Source organism: Myodes glareolus, chromosome 9, assembly GCF_982192425.1.
Source record: "Myodes glareolus chromosome 9, mMyoGla1.1, whole genome shotgun sequence".
NCBI lineage: Eukaryota > Metazoa > Chordata > Mammalia > Rodentia > Cricetidae > Myodes > Myodes glareolus.
The window spans coordinates 16918514-16941219 of NC_142034.1; the positions used below are offsets into that span (position 1 = coordinate 16918514).

The 22706-nt window shown below is 36.5% G+C and overlaps 1 protein-coding gene across 1 annotated transcript in view; it reads right to left on the reverse strand.

Moving 5' to 3' along the window:
• Tanc2 (tetratricopeptide repeat, ankyrin repeat and coiled-coil containing 2) overlaps positions 1–22706 on the reverse strand; it is a 322705-nt gene that overhangs the window by 191888 nt on the left and 108111 nt on the right. The window contains 1 exon segment of the mRNA XM_087909880.1: positions 12731–12913. Coding sequence (XP_087766006.1) covers positions 12731–12913 — 183 coding nt within the window.

Genomic DNA, 22706 nt, shown 5'->3' on the forward strand with positions numbered 1-22706 from the left:
GGCATCCTCATACAGATGTACACCAATGCACATGAAAAAAAATAAATTATTTAAAAAAGAAACAAGTAAGTACCCCAAATCATATTTACATATCTGTCAAAATAAGCAATCGGCACAGAAAGAAATTCTTTACAAATACTTCCGTATTCCTTTCAGCCTAAAGTACCGTCATCTTCACTTTACACGTAAGCCAACAGAAGCTCAAAAGAAACCAATCTACCTAAACCTAGACAGTGAGCTTGCAAATAAATGTGTATGTAATTATTTAAAATAATTAAAAAATCTAAACTTATTATAAAAAACATTGCAAATTTTTAAAAAGTCACATTTTATTACATTTATTTAGGTGGGTGGAGTAGGTGATGATATGGTATGCATGTGGGAGTCAGGGGATAATTTTTGGGAATTGGTTTTTTCCCAATTGTAGGAAGCCCAAGAAACCTTGAGTGAATGTATAAAGAACAGATGAAGTCCTGAGAGAATGTGTATGTTTGTCATGGGCCAGTGCACTGGCACCTCTTACAGAGACTACTAGCTAACTCCTCCCCACTATGCTGTACCTAATAAATATACTGAGCTTCTGCATTGCTTCAGTAGTTGGTGTTACTCTCCATCAGAGTATACACAAACAAAATAACCCCAGCTTTTCTGTGTGTTTGTGAGACTTCCTTTTTTTCATTCATTTGCCACACCAGTCAGATTCCACACCCAAGCTGTGCAGATCAAAGCATCTTCTACCGTGTGGGTCTAAGGGATCAAACTCAGGTCATGGGGCTCACAGCAACCACCCTCAGCTGTTGAAGCATGTCTGCCAGCCCATCTGTATATGGAATTCTGACCCATATTTTTGTCCAACTAAGCTCTTGGCTATAATACAGTTCTTTTAGGTCCAGAGTTATAAGTCATATCTCCACCTCACTATAGATAGCTCATAAAGATAAACAGCAAACACGCAGTACATTCTTTTACAGTCTGTTTGCCCCCTGGAATTTTGTCTGCCCTAATCGTGCACATATCAATTAACTAAATAACTTTTGGAGACTGGATCTCATAATGTAGCCTGGGATGGTAGCAAACTCATGATGTTCCTGTCTCAGCCCTTTGAGTGCTGGAACTATCCTGACATCTGTTTGATTCCCTAAGGTTGACAGGCTCTACTCATGTCCTGCTACTCTGCCAACCCTACTGTGCAGGGTTTCTTTTAAGGACTTCATAACTGTGATCTCACTAACTTGCCCCTGCATCTCAGGTCCTAGGTGTCCTAGTTTAATCTTTCAGTTGCCACAACTCTAAAGGAAAAAGTGAACAAATAATTTCTACAATTTAGATTTTAGGTAAAGAGACTTACTAAAATGTAGAGAAAAGAAGCTATGAGGCAATAGTTGAGAATTTTAGTAGAAAAAATAGATGGTTTAGATAAAAAATGAAATGTAGCTTATATATTATTAACTATATAGAAGCATCCAAAGAAATAAATATGACTACCCACCAATTTTTAAATTTAGGGAGAGGAAAGGTGTAATGATATTTCATTTGTATTTTAATAAATAAAGCCTGCCTGAATAAATAAAACAGCCCCACTGATCAGCCTTACAGACCAGGCAATGGTGACACACACCTTTAATCCACACTAGTTTGCCATAGAAACCAGGTGGTAGCGGTGCACACCTTTAATTCCAGCACTAGAGAGGAGTATGGGGCGGGGGGGAGACTCAGTCTCATTCTGGGATTCCTGGAGGCAGAATTGCCATTTTGAACTGAGGTAGAAGTCAGAGCCAGCGGCTGGCTGTTTTATTTTTCTCACCTTCAGGCTGAACTCCAGTATCTGTTTCAGGATTTTTATTAATTGTGTGACAGAGAGGAGAGCTAGAAATTGAACCTAGGGCATCATGCTAATTTCCCACTGACCTACATTATGCCCAGCTCTGATAAAAAAAAAAATTTGTGTTCAAAAAGGTGCATATACAGAGACAAAAAATAATCAAAGACAGAGTACAAAAGCCCTTTAATTATACTGTTGAGCAAAAAAAAAAAGTCCCAACTAAGAAGAACTGTTTTAAGATAGCAAAGAGAAGATTGCGGAGGTATTATAAAAACAATCAAACCATGAGTAAAGGAAAGACTGACCCACTGCATAAGATAATGATGTAGTAATTTTTGTTTGTAAACTTGAATTTATAACTCATCTTTTATGAGCTAAACTGTCGATATTAACTTCTTGATATACATATTATCTTGCTTGTCCCATAAAATCTAAGGCAAAATAACAAAAATACAAAGAAGAAAACATACTCAGAGTAAACAAATGATGTGATCAAGTTCATATAGCTAAGTAGCAGAGCCAGTCAGAGATTCACCCCAAGAATATCTGACTCCAAAGTTTTTCTATGACAAACAACATTCTGCTTCAAGCAACAGACAGAAAAATGACAACTCTTGTACAAAGCTGACAGAATAACAGTTGTGAGCCTTATGCCAACTTTAACTGCAAAATGAAGAACAATTTTGTTTGATTACCTGATACACAATATCACAAAAGACTGCCCAAATGGCAGCCTTACACAAAGGCTATCACAACCCCATCCCACCCCACCCCAGGCATACGCAGGTACTTCTCTAAGGATACTCCTTCAGCATTAGCTACTCAGGGGTGGACTGGTACCATTCCTTTTACTCCTTGTGGCCATGGATTAGTGTTTGGGAATATTATATTAAGATGTGTTACTTTTGTTTATATTGTGGAACATTTGTTTAATGATGTAAATATGTGTTGCTTTTGTTTATGCTCATTTGTTTAACTCTGCAAAGCTGTGATTCTTTGCCTGTCGAAAACACCTGATGTTCTAATAAAGAGCTGAATGGCCAATAGTGAGGCAGGAGCAAGAATAGGCAGGGCTGGCAGGCAGAGAGTATAAATAGAAGAAACAAAGCAGGAACAACGCGAGAACAAGGGAAGGAGGAAATCAGGGGTCAGCCACCCAGCTACACAGCCAGACATGGAGTAAGAAGGAAAGAAAAGGTATACAGGAATAGAGAAAGATAAAAGCCCCGAGGCCAAAATAGACGGGATAATTTAAGTTAAGAAAAGTTGGCAAGAAACAGGCCAAGCTAACGTCAGCCATTCATAACAAAGAATAAGCCTATGTGATTTATTTGGAAGCTATGTGGTGGACCCCTCAAAAAGCCAGAAGAGTAAAACATAACAGATCACTGTTTTAAAATACAAAATTCTTCACAGACCTTGAGAGAACAATAATCAACTTTATATAGAAAAACAAAAAACCCAAGATAGCCAAAACAATCCTATACAATAAAGGAACTTCCGGAGGCAATACCATTCCTGATATTAAACTCTATTACAGAGCTACAGTAATGCAAACAGCTTGGTATTGGCATAAGAACAGAGATGTTGACCAATGGAATTAAATTGAAGACTCGGATGTTAATTCACACACCTATGAACACCTGATTTTTGACAAAGAAGCTAAAATTATACAATGGAAGAAAGAAAGCATCTTTAACAAATGGTGCTGGCATAATTGGATGTCAACCTGCAGAAGAATGAAAATAGATCTATATCTATCTCACCATGCACAAAACTCAAGTCCAGACGGATTAAAGACCTCAATATAAATCCAACCACACTGAACCTGATAGAAGAAAAAGTGCGAAGCAGCCTGCAATACATGGGCACAGGAGACCACTTCCTATGTACAACCCCAATAGCACAGACGATAAGAGCAACAATGGATAAATGGGACCTCCTGAAACTGAGAAGCTTCTGTAAAGCAAAGGACACAGTCATTAAGACAAAAAGGCAGCCTACTGAATGGGAGAAGATCTTCACCAACCCCACATCAGACAAAGGTCTGATCTCCAAAATATATAAAGAACTCAAGAAAGTAGACATTAAAATTCTAATAACCCAATTAAAAAGAGAATTCTCAACAGAAGAAGTTCAAATGGCCAAAAGATACTTAAGGACATGTTCAACTTCCTTAGCTATCAGGGAAATGCAAATCAAAACAACCTTGAGATACCATCTTACACCTGTCAGGATGGCTAAAATCAAAAACACAAATGATAGCCTATGCTGGAGAGGATGTGGAGAAAGGGGAACACTCATCCATTGCTGGTGGAAATGCAAACTTGTGCAACCACTTTGGAAATCAGTGTGGTGGTTTCTCAGAAAATTGGGAGTCAACCTACCTCAGGATCCAGTAATACCACTCTTGGGGCTATATCCAAGAGATGCCCAATCATACTACAAAAGCATTTGTTCAACTATGTTCATAGCAGCATTATTTGTAATAGCCAGAACCTGGAAACAACCTAGATGCTCCTCAATGGAAGAATGGATAAAGAAAGTGTGGCACATATACACATCAGAGTACTACTCAGCGGTAAAAACCAATGACATCTTGAATTTTGCATGCAAATGGACGGAAATAGAAAACACTATCCTGTATTCCTGGGAGGCCTGCTCTTTTCGGAAAGGGAGCAACAGTGGTTCTGGGGGAAAAAAAAGCAGGGTGGTGGGGAGGAGCTGGGAGAGAGGAGGGGAGGGAAACCACAGTTGGGATGTAATACATGAAAGAAGAATAAATAAAAAAGAAAACACTATCCTGAATGAGATAACCCAGACCCAAAAATATGAATATGTTATGCACTCACTCGTTAGTGGGTTCCAGCCATAGACAAAAGACATTGAGCCTATAGTTCGCGATCCTAGAGAAGCTAAGTAATAAGGTGAACCCAAAGAAAAACATATATAGATCCTCCTGGAAACTGGAAGCAGACAAGATCGCCAGGCAAAAGTTGGGAGCATGGAGGTGGGGACTGGGGTGAGGGGAAAGGGGAGAGGGGGAGAGAAAAGGGAGAAGGGGAGGGTTGGGGAGAGCTTGGGGGAATGGGATGGTTGAGATGAAGGAAGGGTTGATATGGGAGCAGGGAAGAAGATATCTTAATTAAGGGAGCCATTTTGTGGTTGGCAAGAGCCTTGGCTCTAGAGGGATTCCCAGGTGTCCACAGGGATGTCCCTAGCTAGGACCCTGGGCAGTGGAGGAGAGGGTGCCTGAACTGGCCTTGTCCTGTAGTCTGACTGATGACTATCTTGAATATCACCATAGAATCTTCTTCCGGTGACAGATGGAGATAGAGACAGAGACCCATATCAGAGCACTGGACTGAGCTCCCAAGGTCCAGTTGAAGAACGGAAGGAGGGAGAATATGAGCAATGAAGTCAGGACCATGAGGGGTTGGTCCACCCACTGAGACAGTGTGCCTGAGCTAATGTGAGCTCACCAAATCCAGCTGGTTGGGACTGAAGGAGCATGGGATCAAACTGGACCCTCTGAATGTGGCCAACAACTGGAAGTCAATGATAATGGCACTGGGATTTGTTTCTACTGCATGTACTGGCTTTTTGGGATCCTAGTCTAGTTCGATGCATACCTTCCTAAGCCTGGATGGAGTGGGGGAGGACCTTGGACTTCCCAAGGGCAGGGTACCCTCCGCTCTCTTAGGATTGGAGGGGGAGAGGAGAACAGGAGGGAAGTTGGAGGAGGTGAGAAAGTAGAAATTTAAAAGAAAAAAGAAAAAATATCACCCCCCCCAAAATAAAAAATAAATAAATAAAATTACCAGTGTAATTTGCCTCACTTCTCTTTAAAGCTTCTTCTTCCCTGAAGTACTTGGACTAAACTCAGTTTACCACAGCGTGCATATTTCCAATGCAATGCTATTTTCCCCAGATAAACCTAATCTTTAGAAGCTCTTTCTCTGACCATTGCTAAAGTTTAAGGTGTTCCTTCAAGCAAACAGTCAATGTGATAGTACTAAGAGGCAGTGGTGACTCAGGTACGAGGGTTCCTTCTTTTACAGGTGGGATTAGATTCTTATAAAAGAGTTTTCATGCAGCATCCTGTTTTTTGCTCTCATTGTTACCATGTGAAGACACGCGGCCCCCTTCTTTCCAGAGAATGTAGAAACTAGATAACCTAGCCTGGGAGGCAGAGAGTAACTTTCCCCAGACAACTAACTGTGCCAGTACCTTGATCCTGAGCTTTCCGGCTATGAAAAAACAAATTTCTGTTCTCTATAAGTTACTCAGCCTTGCTTCATTATCAGCACAACAGACAAAGACAACCTTTATTTTGTCTCAATGTTCTCTATTAAGGAAAATAAGACTTAAAAAGAATAGAATAAGCATCATGAAGAGGTCACTGAAGTACAAGTTATAAGAAAAGAATTTAAAATATATCAAAATCTAGGCCAACACAATTTACATTAGAGAGTTCTAAAAGAACATGAAGAAATGAACATGTAAATACTAACAGTAGTTTTATAAAAATCATACAAGAAACTCAGAGAGCTATAGGTTCAAAGGATGTTAAAATATGGATATAAATTCTTTGCAAGAGAAAATTGATCACTCTAAGTTAATATAGGGTTAAAAGAATTATAAAATGTAATTCTATAATAAAAACAACCCCCTATTGTGCTTTTTTTTCTAAAAATTATTTTAAAAAATGGACAGGATCTTTTAATGCAGCCAAGGTTGGGGCTGAAATCACAACCCTCCTATCTCAGCCACCTCACAGTGCTGGAATTACAGGCACACATCACGGTGGCCTGGTTTCACATCCATGTGGTATGACTAAGATGAGGAAAGCCACACAGTTTAGCACCCTCTTAATATTAAGCAGGCCTTAAACAAAATAGCTAAAGATAGAGAATATTATGTAGAGTACTTTCCAGAATCTACAAGGTGCTGATAAGCAGAAAGATGCTAATTTATACCATACTATTCTAAAAGATAGAAATAATGCTAATGGATTGCAGTAACTAAGAAACATATTTCATCCACGGCAATCAGAGCAGTGATGACAACTATTCAAGAACAAACAGACTCTGCTACAAACAAAAAGTGTTTAGACAAAGGCCGCTGCTACTCACATAGACTACTGTGCAGACTGAATTTCCTCATATATGTAAAGTGCTGAGTGCTGTCCAGGACACAGTAATAGCTCAATAAACATTATATATAATTACTGTAACTACCTCTATCATTAGCACTTGAAGGTTAAGTAAGGCTTAATCAGTGAAAGGTTTACCTGCAGCATCTGTTGATTCTGATAACTGCAGGCATATCTGGTTCTGTGGTTACTAGGCTGGTTGCTAAATTTTCTTGTGTCAATTTTATATTGCTTTCTTCCACATTCTGATGGTGTGCTCTAGAACTGTATACTATATTCTCATAATTACTAGTAGTACTGACTAATTTATTTCTTGTCTTTCAATGTTGCCTTTTATTTATCTCCTTTCCTGTTTTCATTTTTCACTACTACCATTCCTCTTAAAGATTGTACCTGCTTAGTCTTTGCCAAAAAGTAGTGGTTTTAATCTAGTAACATTTTTGATTAATTTTAGTCCCTTCAGCTTTTATTTTGTTGACAACTTTTTCTATTTAATCCTCCATATTTTATCTCCTTAACTAATTTACTTTAATGACTTTCTTTTTACTAATAAAGCATTCAAAAAAGCTAACATTTGATCAATATTTAGTATTGCTAGGAGGTATGTCTAATAAATCATATTTAATGTTCACATCAATCCTAATAAAATTCATACTCATACATCTTAAATTTCATTGTTCCCTAAAACTGCTAGGTAAGGAAAAACTGTCGATGAATATGTCAGATCACGTGACTAATTTAATTTATAGGCCTTTTTTTTTAATGTCAAAGAGCTTTAAGGTGATTCTTACAGAATATTTCTAAACTAAGTAAATGTTTCAATTTGATCCATGACAAAAACAATATTTTGTCTATAGCCAGTATTTCAAATGTCCAAACTTAGCATAATCAGATCATTTATTATGACTTACCATTCATAATGCACTGCCTAATCTACTTGATGGTAATATCTGAAGACTAAACATCAAGAAAGTAGAAGGGCTTTCAAAGTTACGTGAAGGTCACCTTCTAAAAGCTCAGAAAGCTCATTTAATACAGGTGATAGAAACTCAAGTCTTAAGTCTAGACACTGACAGTTGTGGCTAGCATTTTACTACCTACTCTAGGTTAGATACCAACTTATAAAGTTTATATATTCTCATTTATTTCTTACTGTTCTGAGGTACATATGCTATTATCTTTATTTTTATAAACAAAGGAAATGAAGTAAAGAGAGTTTTAATGAATTTGAGTAAGATTACACAACAAATTTATTAAACCACCTCATGGAGTTTTCAATTTTCCAGAGGGTAAAAATTACAAACATTAAAAAGGATATGAATTAAACTTATGTTATCACGTTCCCACTTTTAAGTAATAGTTATATTTTTCTATCTTATATGTCTTTACACTCATGTATAATCAGTTTATAACATACACGGATCCATATTACTGACAATTAGCTTTTCATTTTTATATGTAAACAACACTATATATGCATGTATATAAACATACATTTCCAAACTCATTCAAATTTATTTGTAAAATTCAGAATAAAGTTGTTTGTATTGATGTTTATACACATTAGGATAGGTAAATGGCATAAACCAAATAGAAATGGATCAATTAACTCCTTAACTGCTATAGATTAAGAAACAACAAGTCTTTGTGATACAGTTAATAAGAATCTGGCACAAATTAGAGTGTCTCTGCACACTCTTCCACATCTCTCCCATTACACAGCAATATATAATTAATCAACTGAACAGTGACTCCTATTCAAACTTAGGTCTTTTAGTTTTCATTTGCTGCTTCAACCATCTGGATGCATCTTTCTTGTTTTTTTTTTTTTTACAAAAATGTAAATAAGATACAAAAGCTAAAGGGCAAGTATTCAACTTATCTAATGCTCAATTTTCTTACTGATAAAAGACTATTTCCTAGTTGCATTATTTTTGATAAATTTTCAATTTAGCAAGCATTTACCTCTTTTACTTCTCTGTGACTTAGTTAACTTATTTGTAAAATGAAGATAAATGTAAAACTATATTAGTGAAGCATATACCACATAGAAGACATTCAAGTAAACATTTCTAATACTTTTCCATTGTTCAATAAAAATATTATTTCAAAACATATACAATTTTTTTGTTGTTGTTGATTGACTGGATCTCTTAATGCAGTCCAATCTGGCCTGGAACTGACTATATATAGCCCAGGCTGGGCACGAGCTCATGATCCTGCCTCAACTTCCTTAGGGCTAGGATTATGTGCATAATTCACTAAACTCAGTTCCTCAAAAATATAGTGTTTAAAGTTCCACTGGCATCTAATATTAAAGGCAACTTTTCAAAAAAATTCTCACCAAACTCAAAACAATCTTGTTTCAATAATGACTGCTAACACTGAGTATCTAAGATTTACGAAACATGGTTTTAAGTTAATGATAATCAGTGTATCACCATAAGACACAACCGTATATCTATTTTATAGAAAAATACAAATATGGAATGACTAAATTAGACTTGGAATACAAACTTAAGCAGTCTTACCATTGAGCCTGTGTCTGAACTGCTTTTGCTATATCAACTTATGTTTGTACTGAATAGAGCAATGCATCTATACATTTAAAAATTACTTTCATGCTCTAAGCTATTTTTATCTTTTAAAGTAACCTTTTGTTATTCTCACTTTTTACAAAAAAGTAAAAATATCTGAAAAATGGAATTCTTTCTGCAAATACGTCTTCACATACATCTGTGCAAAGCCACCCCCAAACAATGATATGAAAAGGTTACTCCTCTGTAATATCTTACAATGACTACGAAAGTACTCTTACAATCACAGTAGGCTCCTGATCACAGCTAAAATATCAGACTCCTCCCATATTCCTGAATTCATTTTCTATTAATCTCTCCTCTGACACACTCTGTTAAACCACATTTGAGCTCTTTACAGTTTCTGAATATGCCAAGCTCATTTCTGTCTCAGGATTTCTTATATTGTTTCTTTTGCATAGAAGGCTCACACACCAGATCTTCCCATGGCTCTTCCCCTAAATCCTGCTCTTTTTTTTAGTTCCTCTTGCATTATTCCACCTAACTCCATTTCTACCCCAATTTTTCTGCATCCCTTTCCCTACCTTCATAGTACTTGTATATTATCTAAAATTATCTTACTTATTGCTTATATCGCCCCTCCTCTCCTTAAAAGGGTCTATGTAACCTTGGCTGTCCTGGAACTATGTAAACCAGGCTGGCCTCAAATGCACAAAGATCTGCCTGCCTCTACTTCTCAAGTGCTGGGATTAAAGGCTTATAAAATCATGCCCCGTGGTTGTACATTTCTTATCAGTCTCTCAGAGAACTGAAATATAAAAACCTTGAAGCAAGATCTTATCTTTTACATTTCTATGTTTTATCTAGAGTAGTGCCTAGCATTTAGTTCTAAATAAATATCTAAATTAAACATGGTTCAAAAAAATTATTTTATGTGTATATCCGAAAACAGGAAACCAAATGTTAGAAAGCAATAAAAGAAATAAAACAGACTAACTATTTATTCTGTTTGTTAGGTAATATGCACATAAATAAAACTTAGAAGTTTAAATGCATAGAAATAGATAAATTAGTTAATTTTAGCCCCAATGGCTTCATTAAATTTGCACCCTTTGATATGTACCTCTGAAGGGTATTTTTTTTATTGTCTGTAGTTTTAACTTTCTTTTTTTATTTATTTATAACAAAACATAATTAGGAAAAGGGTAACTGATAAGCAATTTAGTAACCAAGGGTTTTTTTAATTTTGAAATAATTTCACTTATTCCTTGTTGAGTAGAAAAATTTATCATCTGCCTTACTTAGGAGAATAACAGCAAAGGAAACTTTTTTTTTTTTTTTTTACAGATGCTTCTTTGAGAAAACATAGTTCCTTCATTCATAAACTTTAAAATTCACTCAATCTTTAATTCTTAGGTTTTGACATCCTTCAGTTAAGTAAAACTTTATGAGACGTCTTCCATGCTTTAAACACTATGAAATTAACACTTAGTGGTTCATACACGTTATTAGTCAACTACACCCTAACTTTCTGTGCCATGACAGAACCTCTGGGATAGTAAGTTACTGATTATGTTATTAAATTTATTTATCTATTAACAAAGATATCTTACTTAGATTAGCATTTAAACTGATATAGGCAAAATAGGTAGGTACTGCAAACCCCAAGCAATCCAGCTTATTTATTATACCCGAACTTTTTGTGTTTTTTCCAAGGGGTGTGAAAAAAAATGAAACACAAAATACAAGAGCTATCAGGTTTTGCATCTTTTTGTTTTTAGTAATGACACCCTTTACTGCAAAAAGGGAGGATTTCTGAGCAATCAAAGTTTATTTTTGTCATACTATGTTAACTATGTTTTAAGTTATTTAGCCAATTTTTTGTTTATTTGTTTTGGTTTTAATTTGTTTGTTTATTTGTTTGAGACAGAGTTTCTCTGTGTGTAGCCTTGACAGTCCTAGAAATCACTCTGTAGATCAGGCTGGCCTCAAACTCACAGGAAACCACCTGCCTCTGCCTCCCAAGTGCTGGGAATAAAGGTGTGCACCACCACTACCAAGCCCTATTTTACCAATTTTTTTTAATCTAATAATCTGTGTCAATACTTTGACTCTTTCAAGTTACTTCAAAATGCATAAAATACAATAAGCAATGTAAAGAGGTCAAACTTACATTTTATGAATACAGAATAATAAAATGTTATATTTTAGTGAAAATTATAAACATTAAATGCTTCGTTCTATTTAGAAGAGTCAAAAAGTATCATTTATCCTCTTCCTCTTACTATTTTCTTGACCTGTCATGACAACTAAATCTCCCTACTATATAGCTCAAAAACAGTCACAAAGGAAACAACCAACATACACTTACATTTTATGCCATTATGCACTCAGAATCCATCAATACCAGTCAACTGACAACTACCAAGAGTATCCTGCCTAAAATGGCACAATGAAATTCATCATTTTGTGTAATTAAAATATACTAACATGTTTTTGTTTTAAGACTATATTGATAATGTCAGAAGAATCCAACAACATGACCCAGGCTTACATATTTTCACATGGAAATATTCTTCAGCTATATCTTTCAATTTCTTTCCTGAAGATGTTGAGGATAAAAGTCCATTTAATAAGGACCTAGTTCAAAACCTAATAAAAACTGCATGAGCAATACAAATCATGAGATGTATTTAATGTCAGTGCTATTGCAATCTACAAATCACAATAAATATCCCAAGAAGTTGTAATGGTCTATAGAGAAAAAAAATGTCACATTTCAACCGTAGCAATGAAATCTGCAAATAATGATTTCAAACAAAAACATTGCTAATGCCTATGCATTTGCTGAACTGTCAAGCTCTAATAAAACTAAAATTACAGTGTCTCCGTCTGCTAAAGTAACAGGAACAAGCTGATAAACGCAGTCAGAACAACAGTGTATTCTGGAAAACTAAGAACTTCCTGAAAACCTAGAAAAATATGTCCACAACAGATGGGTCACTTAGATATGAAAACAACAGTCTGTCAAACTGAGTACTGTTCTAATTCTCTAAATTAAAATCAGTAGGAGCTCCACTTTCTAAGAGTCATGTGGCACTAGGAAGACCAAGGGGGAGGAAATCTGAAGATGAACATACACACATCTGATGTGACCTAACGGGTCATACTCTCAGGTTTCCTGTCAAACATACTAAATTCAGGTAAATTCCTTACCAGTTAACTTCTTCACAGGTTGGAGCCGAACACTGATAGACTGATGTGTGAGTAAGGGGGAGGATGGAAGAGAGCGAGACATGCCCTCCATAATCCGAATGTGCTGCATACCTTCACTCACTGCAAGTGGTGGAACAGCGTAGTCTGGCTCAAAAGCACAGTCGCTTTCTGTGGAGATGCCACCTGTTAAAAGGAAAGGATGGTATAAAAAAGCTGATGAGAAAAGGATTTTCCTTCTTTACTAAAATGTAATCTTCTAGGATGACTCAGATTATCATCTCTCTCTCTCTCTCTCTCTCTCTCTCTTTCTCTCTCTCTCACACACACACACACACACACACACACATTGCAGAATATTTGTTTACACTGTCAAGATGTGTCTTGGCCAAGGGGTTTTCTGATTAGCTTAATAAAGAGCTGAATGACCAATAGCTAGGCAGAAAGAGGTTAAGCAGGACTTCCTGGGACAGAGAGGAGTCCGGAGGGAAGAAAGGAGTTGCCAGCCAGACTCAGAGGAAGCAGAATGTGCAGGAGTAGAGGTAAAAGCTACTAACCATGTGGCAGGATGTAGATTAATAAAAATGGGTTAATTTAAGTCATAAGAACTACTTAGAAACAAGTGTAGCTATAGGCCGAACTTTCATAATGAATAAGAAGTCTTCATATCATTATTTAGGAGTTAGCTTGTGGGACAAAGACTTTTGATACATATGGTGTCTTCTGTGGGGGCACATATTTCCACATAGGTCCTGAGAAAGCTTTTTTTTTTTAAAAAAAGTACCAAACATGCAAAAACGGAGCCAGACAGGACTTCCTAGTCCCACATTTTCTCAGAGATATGGCTCCTGGCCGTTGCCTGCAGGCTTGATCGAGCCAGTGCCATGTGCAGAGTAGTGCAGAAGGTTTAAAGGCTTGGCTCATGCAGTCAAAAAAGGCTGCAGGCATGCAATCTAGACCAAGGGACTAAGAAAACCTTTAAACAGATACAGTAAAAAAATGAGTATAGACAGTCATAAAAAACAAACAAATAAATAGTTAAAAAATAATAAAGTCTTTAAAAAAGAGTAAAGTACTATAAAAAGGTAAGCCATGTAAGGAGGGGAAATATTAAACACAGGGAATCTGGATCTTATATGGTGCTTTGTTAATTTTGAATTTTTGGAATTCTAATTAACAGAGAATGGTAGCTGCTGAGAGAGAATTATGGAAGGACTGCTGAATTAAACCAGCCTTTATACTTTAGGGATGACTTGGCTGTTGACTGAAGTTTCTGTCCCACCCGGTCCTTCACTTGTTCAGTTCCAAAGAAAACACACAGAGGTCTACATTAATTATAAACTGATTGGTATATTAGCTCAGGCTTCTTATTAACTCATAGCTTATATTAGCCCATAATTCTTGTTTGTGTTAGCCATGTGGTTTGGTACCTTTTTCGGTGAGACAGTCACATCTTGCTTGCTCTGTGTCTGGGAGACAACTGCAGACTGAAACTTCCCTCTTCTCATAATTTCTGCCTCTACTTCCTGCTGGTCACCCCACCTATACTACCTGCCTGGCTACTGGCCAATCAGCATTTTATTAAATATAGTACAATTGACAGGATAAAAGAACATTGTCCCACAGAAACCTCAGTCAACAAATGGTGCCCAATGTGGGGTAACTACATCCACATAAAGCCTGAGAGAGCTTGGGAAGTAATTCTAGACAGAAAAGAATTTAAGCATGGCTTATTGATAGTAGTATTTTCTCAGGTGGGCTCTGCTTGCTAGAGGCAAGTGCTCTCATTTAAGAGAGGCTTCCTGACTCATCTTTAGCTGCAAAACCTTACAGTTCTTTTAAGAGGTCCTGCCACAAAACAATTACATGATGTTGATAAAAAGCTGACTGCATACTTTTTGGTGGTGGCTAGTTCTGGCTAGTACCTCTGCAATGAGGCTAGACTCTCAAAAAGCTAAGGAATGGGGTGGATCTACCTGTCAAAGCCAGGGCTTTAATCCTAGCCCTATTGCTTGGTAAATTAAAGACTCATGTGATCAAAAAGATAGATACAGTAAAAATACTTTCAGACAAAAAAGCCTTTAAACAGTTTACAGTGTGTTTAAAGGATAAAGTCCTTAAAATAAAAAAGAAAGAGAGAAGTTGGGTGTAGTGGAACATGACTTTAATCACAAAACCTGGGAGGCAGAGACAGACGGATCTCTGTAAATTCAAGGTATGGTGGCACACATCTTTAATCCCAACACTTGGGAGGCAGAAGCACACAGATCTCTGTGAGTTCAAGAACAGCCTGGTCTACAGAGTGAATTACAGAACAGTCAGAGATACACAGAGAAAACCTGACTCAAAAAGCCAAAAATTAAAAATAAAAATTAAAAATAAGTTAAAATAAAGCCATGGAAAGAAAAAATACACAGAGAGTCTGGATACTGTATGTTATTGTGTTGTCTTTAAATTGTTTGATGAGTGAGGAAGGAGCAAAACCTGCTAAAAGACATTTGATTATAAATATTGCTGGATTAATCCAATATATGTATTTTAAAAATGCTTTGACTTTAAAATTTAAGTCAAAAGGTATGTTATTTGGAGAAGAGGTTTTGCTTTTGTTTCCACAGGAAATGAGGGACTGTGCATTCACTCTGCGTTAAGAAAAATCAGGTTTGACCAAGGAAACCCCCCTGAGAAATCTCCAATAGAAGGAATGGCCCAGATGTCTGAGTTATACATACAAATCAGTTCAAAGACTGCTGCCTGAGATGATCAAGGATACTCCAGTCAGGACTTGACCATAATTTCAAATTTTCTTTGGGTTCCCATAAGATTATCAGCGCACCCAATCAGTAGGAAGTAGACTGGAAAACTATGCCTACATTCCCAAAAAATGGACTATAGATATTTGTTTAGAATATTGGTTACAAATTATTATAGATAATGATGAGGAGAAAAACTAAACAAAGGATATCAGATTCAGAGTTCTTGTTTTAAAATAAAAAGGGAGGGAAGTGCTGTGAGACAATGGTCTTTTATCCTGTCAATTTTATTATTTTTAATAAAAATACTGATTGGCCAGTAGCCAGGCAGGAAGTATAGGTGGGGTAACCAGGCAGGAAGTAGAGGCGAGACAACAAGAATTATGGGAAGAGGGAAGTTTAGTCTGCAGTCGTCACCCAGATACAGAGGAAGCCAGACACAGAGCAGCAAGACGTGACTGTCTCAACGAAAAAGGTACCAAGCCACATGGCTAACACAGATAAGAGTTGGTAAGAAGCATGAGCTAATATGCCAATCAGTTTATAATTAATGTAGACCTCTGTGTGTTTTTTTTGGGACTGAACAACTGAAGGAGCAGGTGGGGCAGAAACCTCAGTCAACACTTGGCTTCAGAATGGAAGTCAAGAAATGGGTTGCACTGGGGTAGAGGTTGTGCTTTTGTTTCTACAGGAAATGAAATGCTATGGATTCCTTCAAAATAAATGGAGATCAGATTTGATCAGGGGAGACCTGAGGATCTTGGGTATAGACCGAAAGGGAAAAGTCATGAAAGACTACAGGACAGGTGACATATATGCTGATTCCTCAACATGGGAACAGCACTGAGACTGGATAAGACATGAAAAATCTTGTTGGCTGAATAGTCCTCATGATTTATTACATGCCATCCTTTCATATGGCATGGATAGAAACTTATATTACAGTTTGGCTATGCAATCCAAATGGACTTATCAAGTTGACAGATGCCTTTTGCCTACTCAGATATAGAACAGAAAAAACATCTTTAGCTGAATTGTGTACACCACATATTCCATACTTGTGTTAATACAGATATATTAACATATATACTTTTAAAAGTTAACATGTTTTCAGAAAAAAAGGACCAGACACCAATAAATACAAGTAACCCAGGCGATCCGGCCTCTCAGAATGTTTCTATTGCATACAAAACAACTTTAAAGCTCCAAGCTGAGATGGCCCAGCCTCACACTACTCCAGACAGGACTTCAGATAAGTCCTGCACTTTCCTATCACACAGAGACCGGACAACAAATAATACAGTTAGCTCTCCCAGGACTTGACCATTATCTCAATTTTCTCAGGATACCCTAAAGATGCCATTGTCTCCAGATACTTCCCAGCAGGAAGTATTTTAAGAACACAAGGCCAACATTCTCAAGAGGTGGGGTGTGATGTAGGAGAATCTTCTATCTATCTGTTGCTTTCATTGGTTAACTAATAAAGAAAACTGCCTGACTTGATAGGTCAGAACATACGTAGGTGGGAAAGACAGAATAGAACTCTGGGAGGAAGAAGGCAGTGAGTCAGTCACCATGATTCTCCAACCTGAGAAGGATGCAGGTTAGGATCTTTACCGGTAAGCCCCGACGTCATGGTGGCATACAGATTATTAGATATGGGTTAATTAATATGTAAGAGTTAGCCAATAAGAGGCTGGAGGTAATGGACCAGGCAGTGTTTAAAAGAATACAGTTTCCATGTAATTATTTCGGGGATAAGCTAGCCAGGATCCAGGCGGGAACGTAGCCCGCTGCTCCTTTCCCAACAGGGGTGGGCGGTTCTTCATCATTTGATGGATGTCAGCATTTAGGAGAGTTGGTTACAAGTTGTTATTGGTCAAGCAAGGGAAGTTAGATTCAAGGATCTCTTTCTGAAAAGAAAAGGGGGGGAGGAATAGGAATGATAGAAGAAAAGGGTAGATTCTTGAATCTACTTTAAAGTAAAAAGCAACTATTAGTCTCAAATATTTTACATTGGTTTGGATTTTTGTATATTGATAACATTTAAGGTTATTTTTGTTAGAAAATAATCTATGTTTCTACTCTTGTTTAAAATATTTTGTATACTGATACAAATTTAAGGGTATTTAGTTATCTTGTATATATGTTTCTATTCTTCTTTTGGTATTGTATCTATGTAGCTCATTTAAAAACATAATGTATAATTGACAAAAAAATTAGTAGTTAGTTATCAACAATAATCAAACTTGTAGTCATATTATGCTTTCAAGGTTAAACAGAGATATATTTTAGATAGACAGGTGATCTTTAAACACTACAGAGACCTATAGAATAAGGCATTTAAGATATTTTAATAACCTAAGATTTTCATCTAAGCTATAGGCCAAACTTTCATAATTAATAAGAAGTCTCCATGTCATTATTTGGGAGTTGGCTGGTGGACACAGAGAAAGACTTATTTTATACACACACACACACACACACACACACACACACACACACACACAAATTCATTTGTATATTTTCCGGGAGGGAGAAAGGGAGGGATGGATGGAAAGAGAGAAGGAAACAGGTAAGGAAGAAAGGGAAAAAGAAAAAAAAAAGAGAGACTGGCTCTTACAAGGATATCTTCCATAAAATTAAAGACAATAGTGAACTGCCAGGACTTCGAAAACAAACACATCTTAGAGAATATATCATGACAAGTCTCAAATTATTTATGCGAGTTTGCATATATAATATCTGACCATCAATTAACAGTAACTTATATACACTGAACAGGATGAATCAGAAAAATCATGTAAGCTGGGAATATAACTCATGGGCAGAGTGCTTGTTTCACATGCTCAAGACCCTAGGTTTGATATTTAGTACTGAATAAACAAATAAATGTAAGAGAGAGAGAGAGAGAGAGAGAGAGAGAGAGAGAGAGAGAGAGAGAGATAATAAGGGGAGAAAGCCAAATGAACCAAAAACTTGACAAAAGATACAATGTGTTGACCAAAATATTACAGCATTTAAAGGAGTATGTTTAATATGTTAAGAAACTAAAAGTTTAGAATTTGTGTTAAAAGATGAAATTTAAATTTAGATGAATTTGAAAGCCAATTCACATAAAAGAGAGAACTAGAAAGCTGAAAAATGTGTTGTAAAAATTAGAATGATGACAAAAGAGTCAAAAGAACAGAAGTGAAGGCTGATGACACACTGTGGCAAGTAAGTACAGGCACTGGCCACTAAGCCTGACCACCTGTGCTCAATTCCCAGGAACCACACAGGAAGAAGAACCAACTCCTGCAAGCTATCCTCTGACCACCAAATACATACTGTGGGCATGTATGTATGTGCTTACACATATACACACACAAAATATTTTTTAAATAATTATTCTATTGTATGTGTTTATTTTTGAGATAGGTTTTTCTGTGTAGCCTTGGCTGTCCTGACACTCACTCTGTACACCAGGCTGGCCTCAAACTCACAGAGATCCACCTGCCACTGCCTCTCGAGTGCTGGGATTAAAGATGTGTGCCACCATGCCTGGCTCAAATATTTCTAGTAAAGAATAATTTTACAATAATGGAAATGTGTGCTTGGATAAATGGTACCAAAAGTATGATCAACAAAAAACCATTTTGGTTATCAAAGAATGCTATCAAAAAGGATAAAAAAACAAATCTCAGAATGGGAAAATATTTGCAAATATTTTTGACGAGCCTAAGGTCTAGGATATACAAAGAACTCTTACAATTCAACAACTCACACACACCAATTAAAAACTGGGCAAACAACTTTTACAAAGGACTTATAAATGGTCCCTCTGTATGTGAAAAGATACTGAATCTTTCTATAAAAGTCAATCAAAGTCAAATGAGACCCTTCTTTATGATCAATTAGATTCACTTTTGATAACAATAAATAAATAAATAAATAAATAAATAAATAAATACTTTAAAAATGGGCCAATATGATGGCTCAGTAGCTGAGAATGCTTGCTGCGAACCCTGATGACCTGAGCTTAATTTCCAGAACCTATATTGTGGAAAGAGAAAACTCCTTCCTGCAAGTTCATCTTGATATGGGTGTGTGTGTTTATGGTGTGTGACTTGTGTGTCTGTGTGTGTGTGTTACGGTATGTAAATTTTATGCATGTGTTAAAGTATGTGAATTGTATGTGTGTGGTATATTCTGTGAATTGTATGTGTATGGTATAGTATGTGAATTGTATGTGTGTTACAGTATGTGAATTGTATGTGTGTTACAGTATGTGAATTGAATGTCTGTGTTAAAATATGTGAATTATAGTTCAATGAAGAATGACACAGTTATTTACCTCTAATCACATATTTTTCAGCCAGAAGTATAAAAATCATTACAAATTTCTTCTCTTTTGCTACACATGACTATGTTTTGCAGATTATCAATCTAAATAATCAAAAATAACTGACAGACATATAGAGAAATTGAACCACCATACTAATGGCAGGAGTGAAAAATGGTGTAGTTACTTTGTAAAATAGGCGACTCATCCAAAAGTTAAACACAGAATCACCATATAACTCAATTCTTTCTATCTTGTATATAATCAAACACACTGAAAACATGTTTATTACTCAAATGAATATTTGAAGAAGCATTATTCATAATATCCAAAAGTAGAAGCAACACAAATGCATCATAAACTAATAAACAGATAAGCAAAATGTGATACAGTATTTTACAGAAATGAAATATTATCTGGCTATCAAAGGGATGATGGCCTAACAAATACTATGTAGTTAAAAAAAAACCTTGAAAGCATAATGTTCAGTGCAATGTCACAAAAAGCCATATACTATAAGATTCTGCTTATATGAGATGCTCTGGAGACATGAATCAAGGAAGACAACAAGTAGACTGCAGTTCCCAGAGCATCCCAGGAAGAGGGAGGGGACGGCTGCTCAACAGGCTTGGTGCTTTCTTTTGCAGTTACAGATAAAGGGCAGTGATGTTTGTGTAGCACAGTGCATATGCGGAGAGCCATCGAATAGTACATACACTTGGTTTCATGTCATGGAATTGTAGTGAGATGAAGAATGGCACATTATTTTTTCAGTTTAGAAGCATGAAAATCATTGCTAACTTCTTCCCTTACCAACTCTTTCCAACACATGACTAACAGTTCTGCAGATTACCAATTCAAAATATATTTCAAAATGCCATGTTCTGTCCACCCTCCTTAGTCCTGACCATTAATGTGCCACCAAACTTCAGGAGCAGAAATAATAGGATCTATTCCTTATCCTTGGATTTTAGAAATTTTACTAGGATACTAAAGCTTTATTCTTAGTCTCTGATCACTGTTTAGTGTGTTCTATTTTCCCTCCCCCCGGACTGAGCAGATAGATATTGTATCTCCTAGACCTATTTATTCAAGTCTGGTTTTCTAACACTAGGTTTCTAATCATTAGGATTTCATGAACATATCTGAAATTGATTTATCTACAATTGATTTACAATTACATTATTTTACAGATTAGTAAACAGAGTAATTTACAAATTAAAGAGTCTTTTGGTGATCAAAATCAGCAACAGATTTTTTTATGAAGAAATATATTCAAAATTCTGCATTTCATTTACTGAAGCACCAGTTTTCACTTACAATGTTCCGCTATTAAAATGAGCTGATAATTTTAGGATCTGATAATCCTCCTTAAGGAATCATAGTGCAATTAGTCCAGTTTGGCTGTCCTAGTTCATTTCTCTGCTTAGAAACATTTTCTTTTTATCTTCTCTGTCCTATAAAATTATGCTTGAACCCATTGATGCTACAAACAAAATCTAAAAATGTATGTTTCAATTAAAATGTTGGTGAATATTAACAGAATTTGGCTGCATAATAGCTTCCATTAAATAAACAGCAATCTCAAAATGCAGCAGAAAACAAACTTCCCTTATTCTTAGGAATCTGCAGTTTTACTATAGATCCTCTAGTACGTGCTGAGCTCTACAGTAGTAGGCTAGTCACCACATCTCATGTTCAGCACCCCAAAAATGTGTCATTAATGGTGGGCCTAGTCACTGAAGGGCCCAGAGAAAACATGGCATGCTACACAGAGAAACAGAGAGTTTTTCTATTAGGGAACTGCAGATTGAGCTCTGCAAAGAAGAGTGAGACCAAGGACGGTGTGAATACACATGGAGGTTGGAACAGACAGGCAAAGTCAGAGCACACAGAATCACTTGGTGCCCCACTTTTGTCCTAAGCATGGAAGATGGGGTGGTGACAGGAAGAACAGACTGCCTGGTTTGACTCTTATCTGCACTCTCATTTGGTTTAAATGCAACTTATTATTCAGTTATTTTCCACATCCAGGTATCATACTGGCAGAAAGTCTCCTGAACAAGGGAGCGTGCAATCATGTAGATCAGTTGTGTTGCTGGGCTTGCATATGCAGAACAACTGACAAGCACTCAACCTATCAGAGGTCTTAGCAACCAGCAAGCTCCAACTGGAAATGTGTGGTGAGGATCTGTCTGCAAATCGCCATTTCTGGTATAACCTGTTCAGAAAAAGAGAAAGCAAGTCACTATCCTGTAGCTTACCCTCCTGGGGAGAGGGCAGCAGAGTGTCTCCATTATCTATTTAATATTCATCTATTTTATTTGCTTGGGCTTTATTTGGACTTTTTGTTTTGTTCACTACTTGTGCTAATATTTTGTTCCTATCATTATTATCTCTCATTTTTCTACTCCATATTCTTCTTCCTGTTTTGCCTTTTCTCTCCCTTTTCCTTTCCCTGTCCCTTAGTTTGTACTGTTATTATTTGTTATAAAAAATATTACCTTTGGTAACTTTTAAATCCTTAAGTTTTCATACAAGCATGTGTTATAGCTTAGATATGAAATGCTTACCACCAGCTCATGTTAAAGTCCTGATAGCTCTCTATTTGGTGAATATTCTGGAAATTTCAAGAGCTAGAGACCATATGAAGTAGGTAACCAGGTCCCTTTCCCTTTCTCCTCCCTCCTTCTCCCTCTCCCCCTCTCTCTCCTACCTTCTGTCTGTCATGAGTTGATTAACTCTCCTTTGCCACAGCCTACCACTGCCACAATGTTCTGTTTTACAATACAACCAGAAAAATGGAGCCAACTGTTTAGTGACTCATTTCTCTAAAATATGAGCCAAAATAAATTCTCCATGGCTTAAACTGTTTCTGTCTGAAAACAGGTTACAGTTCTACAAA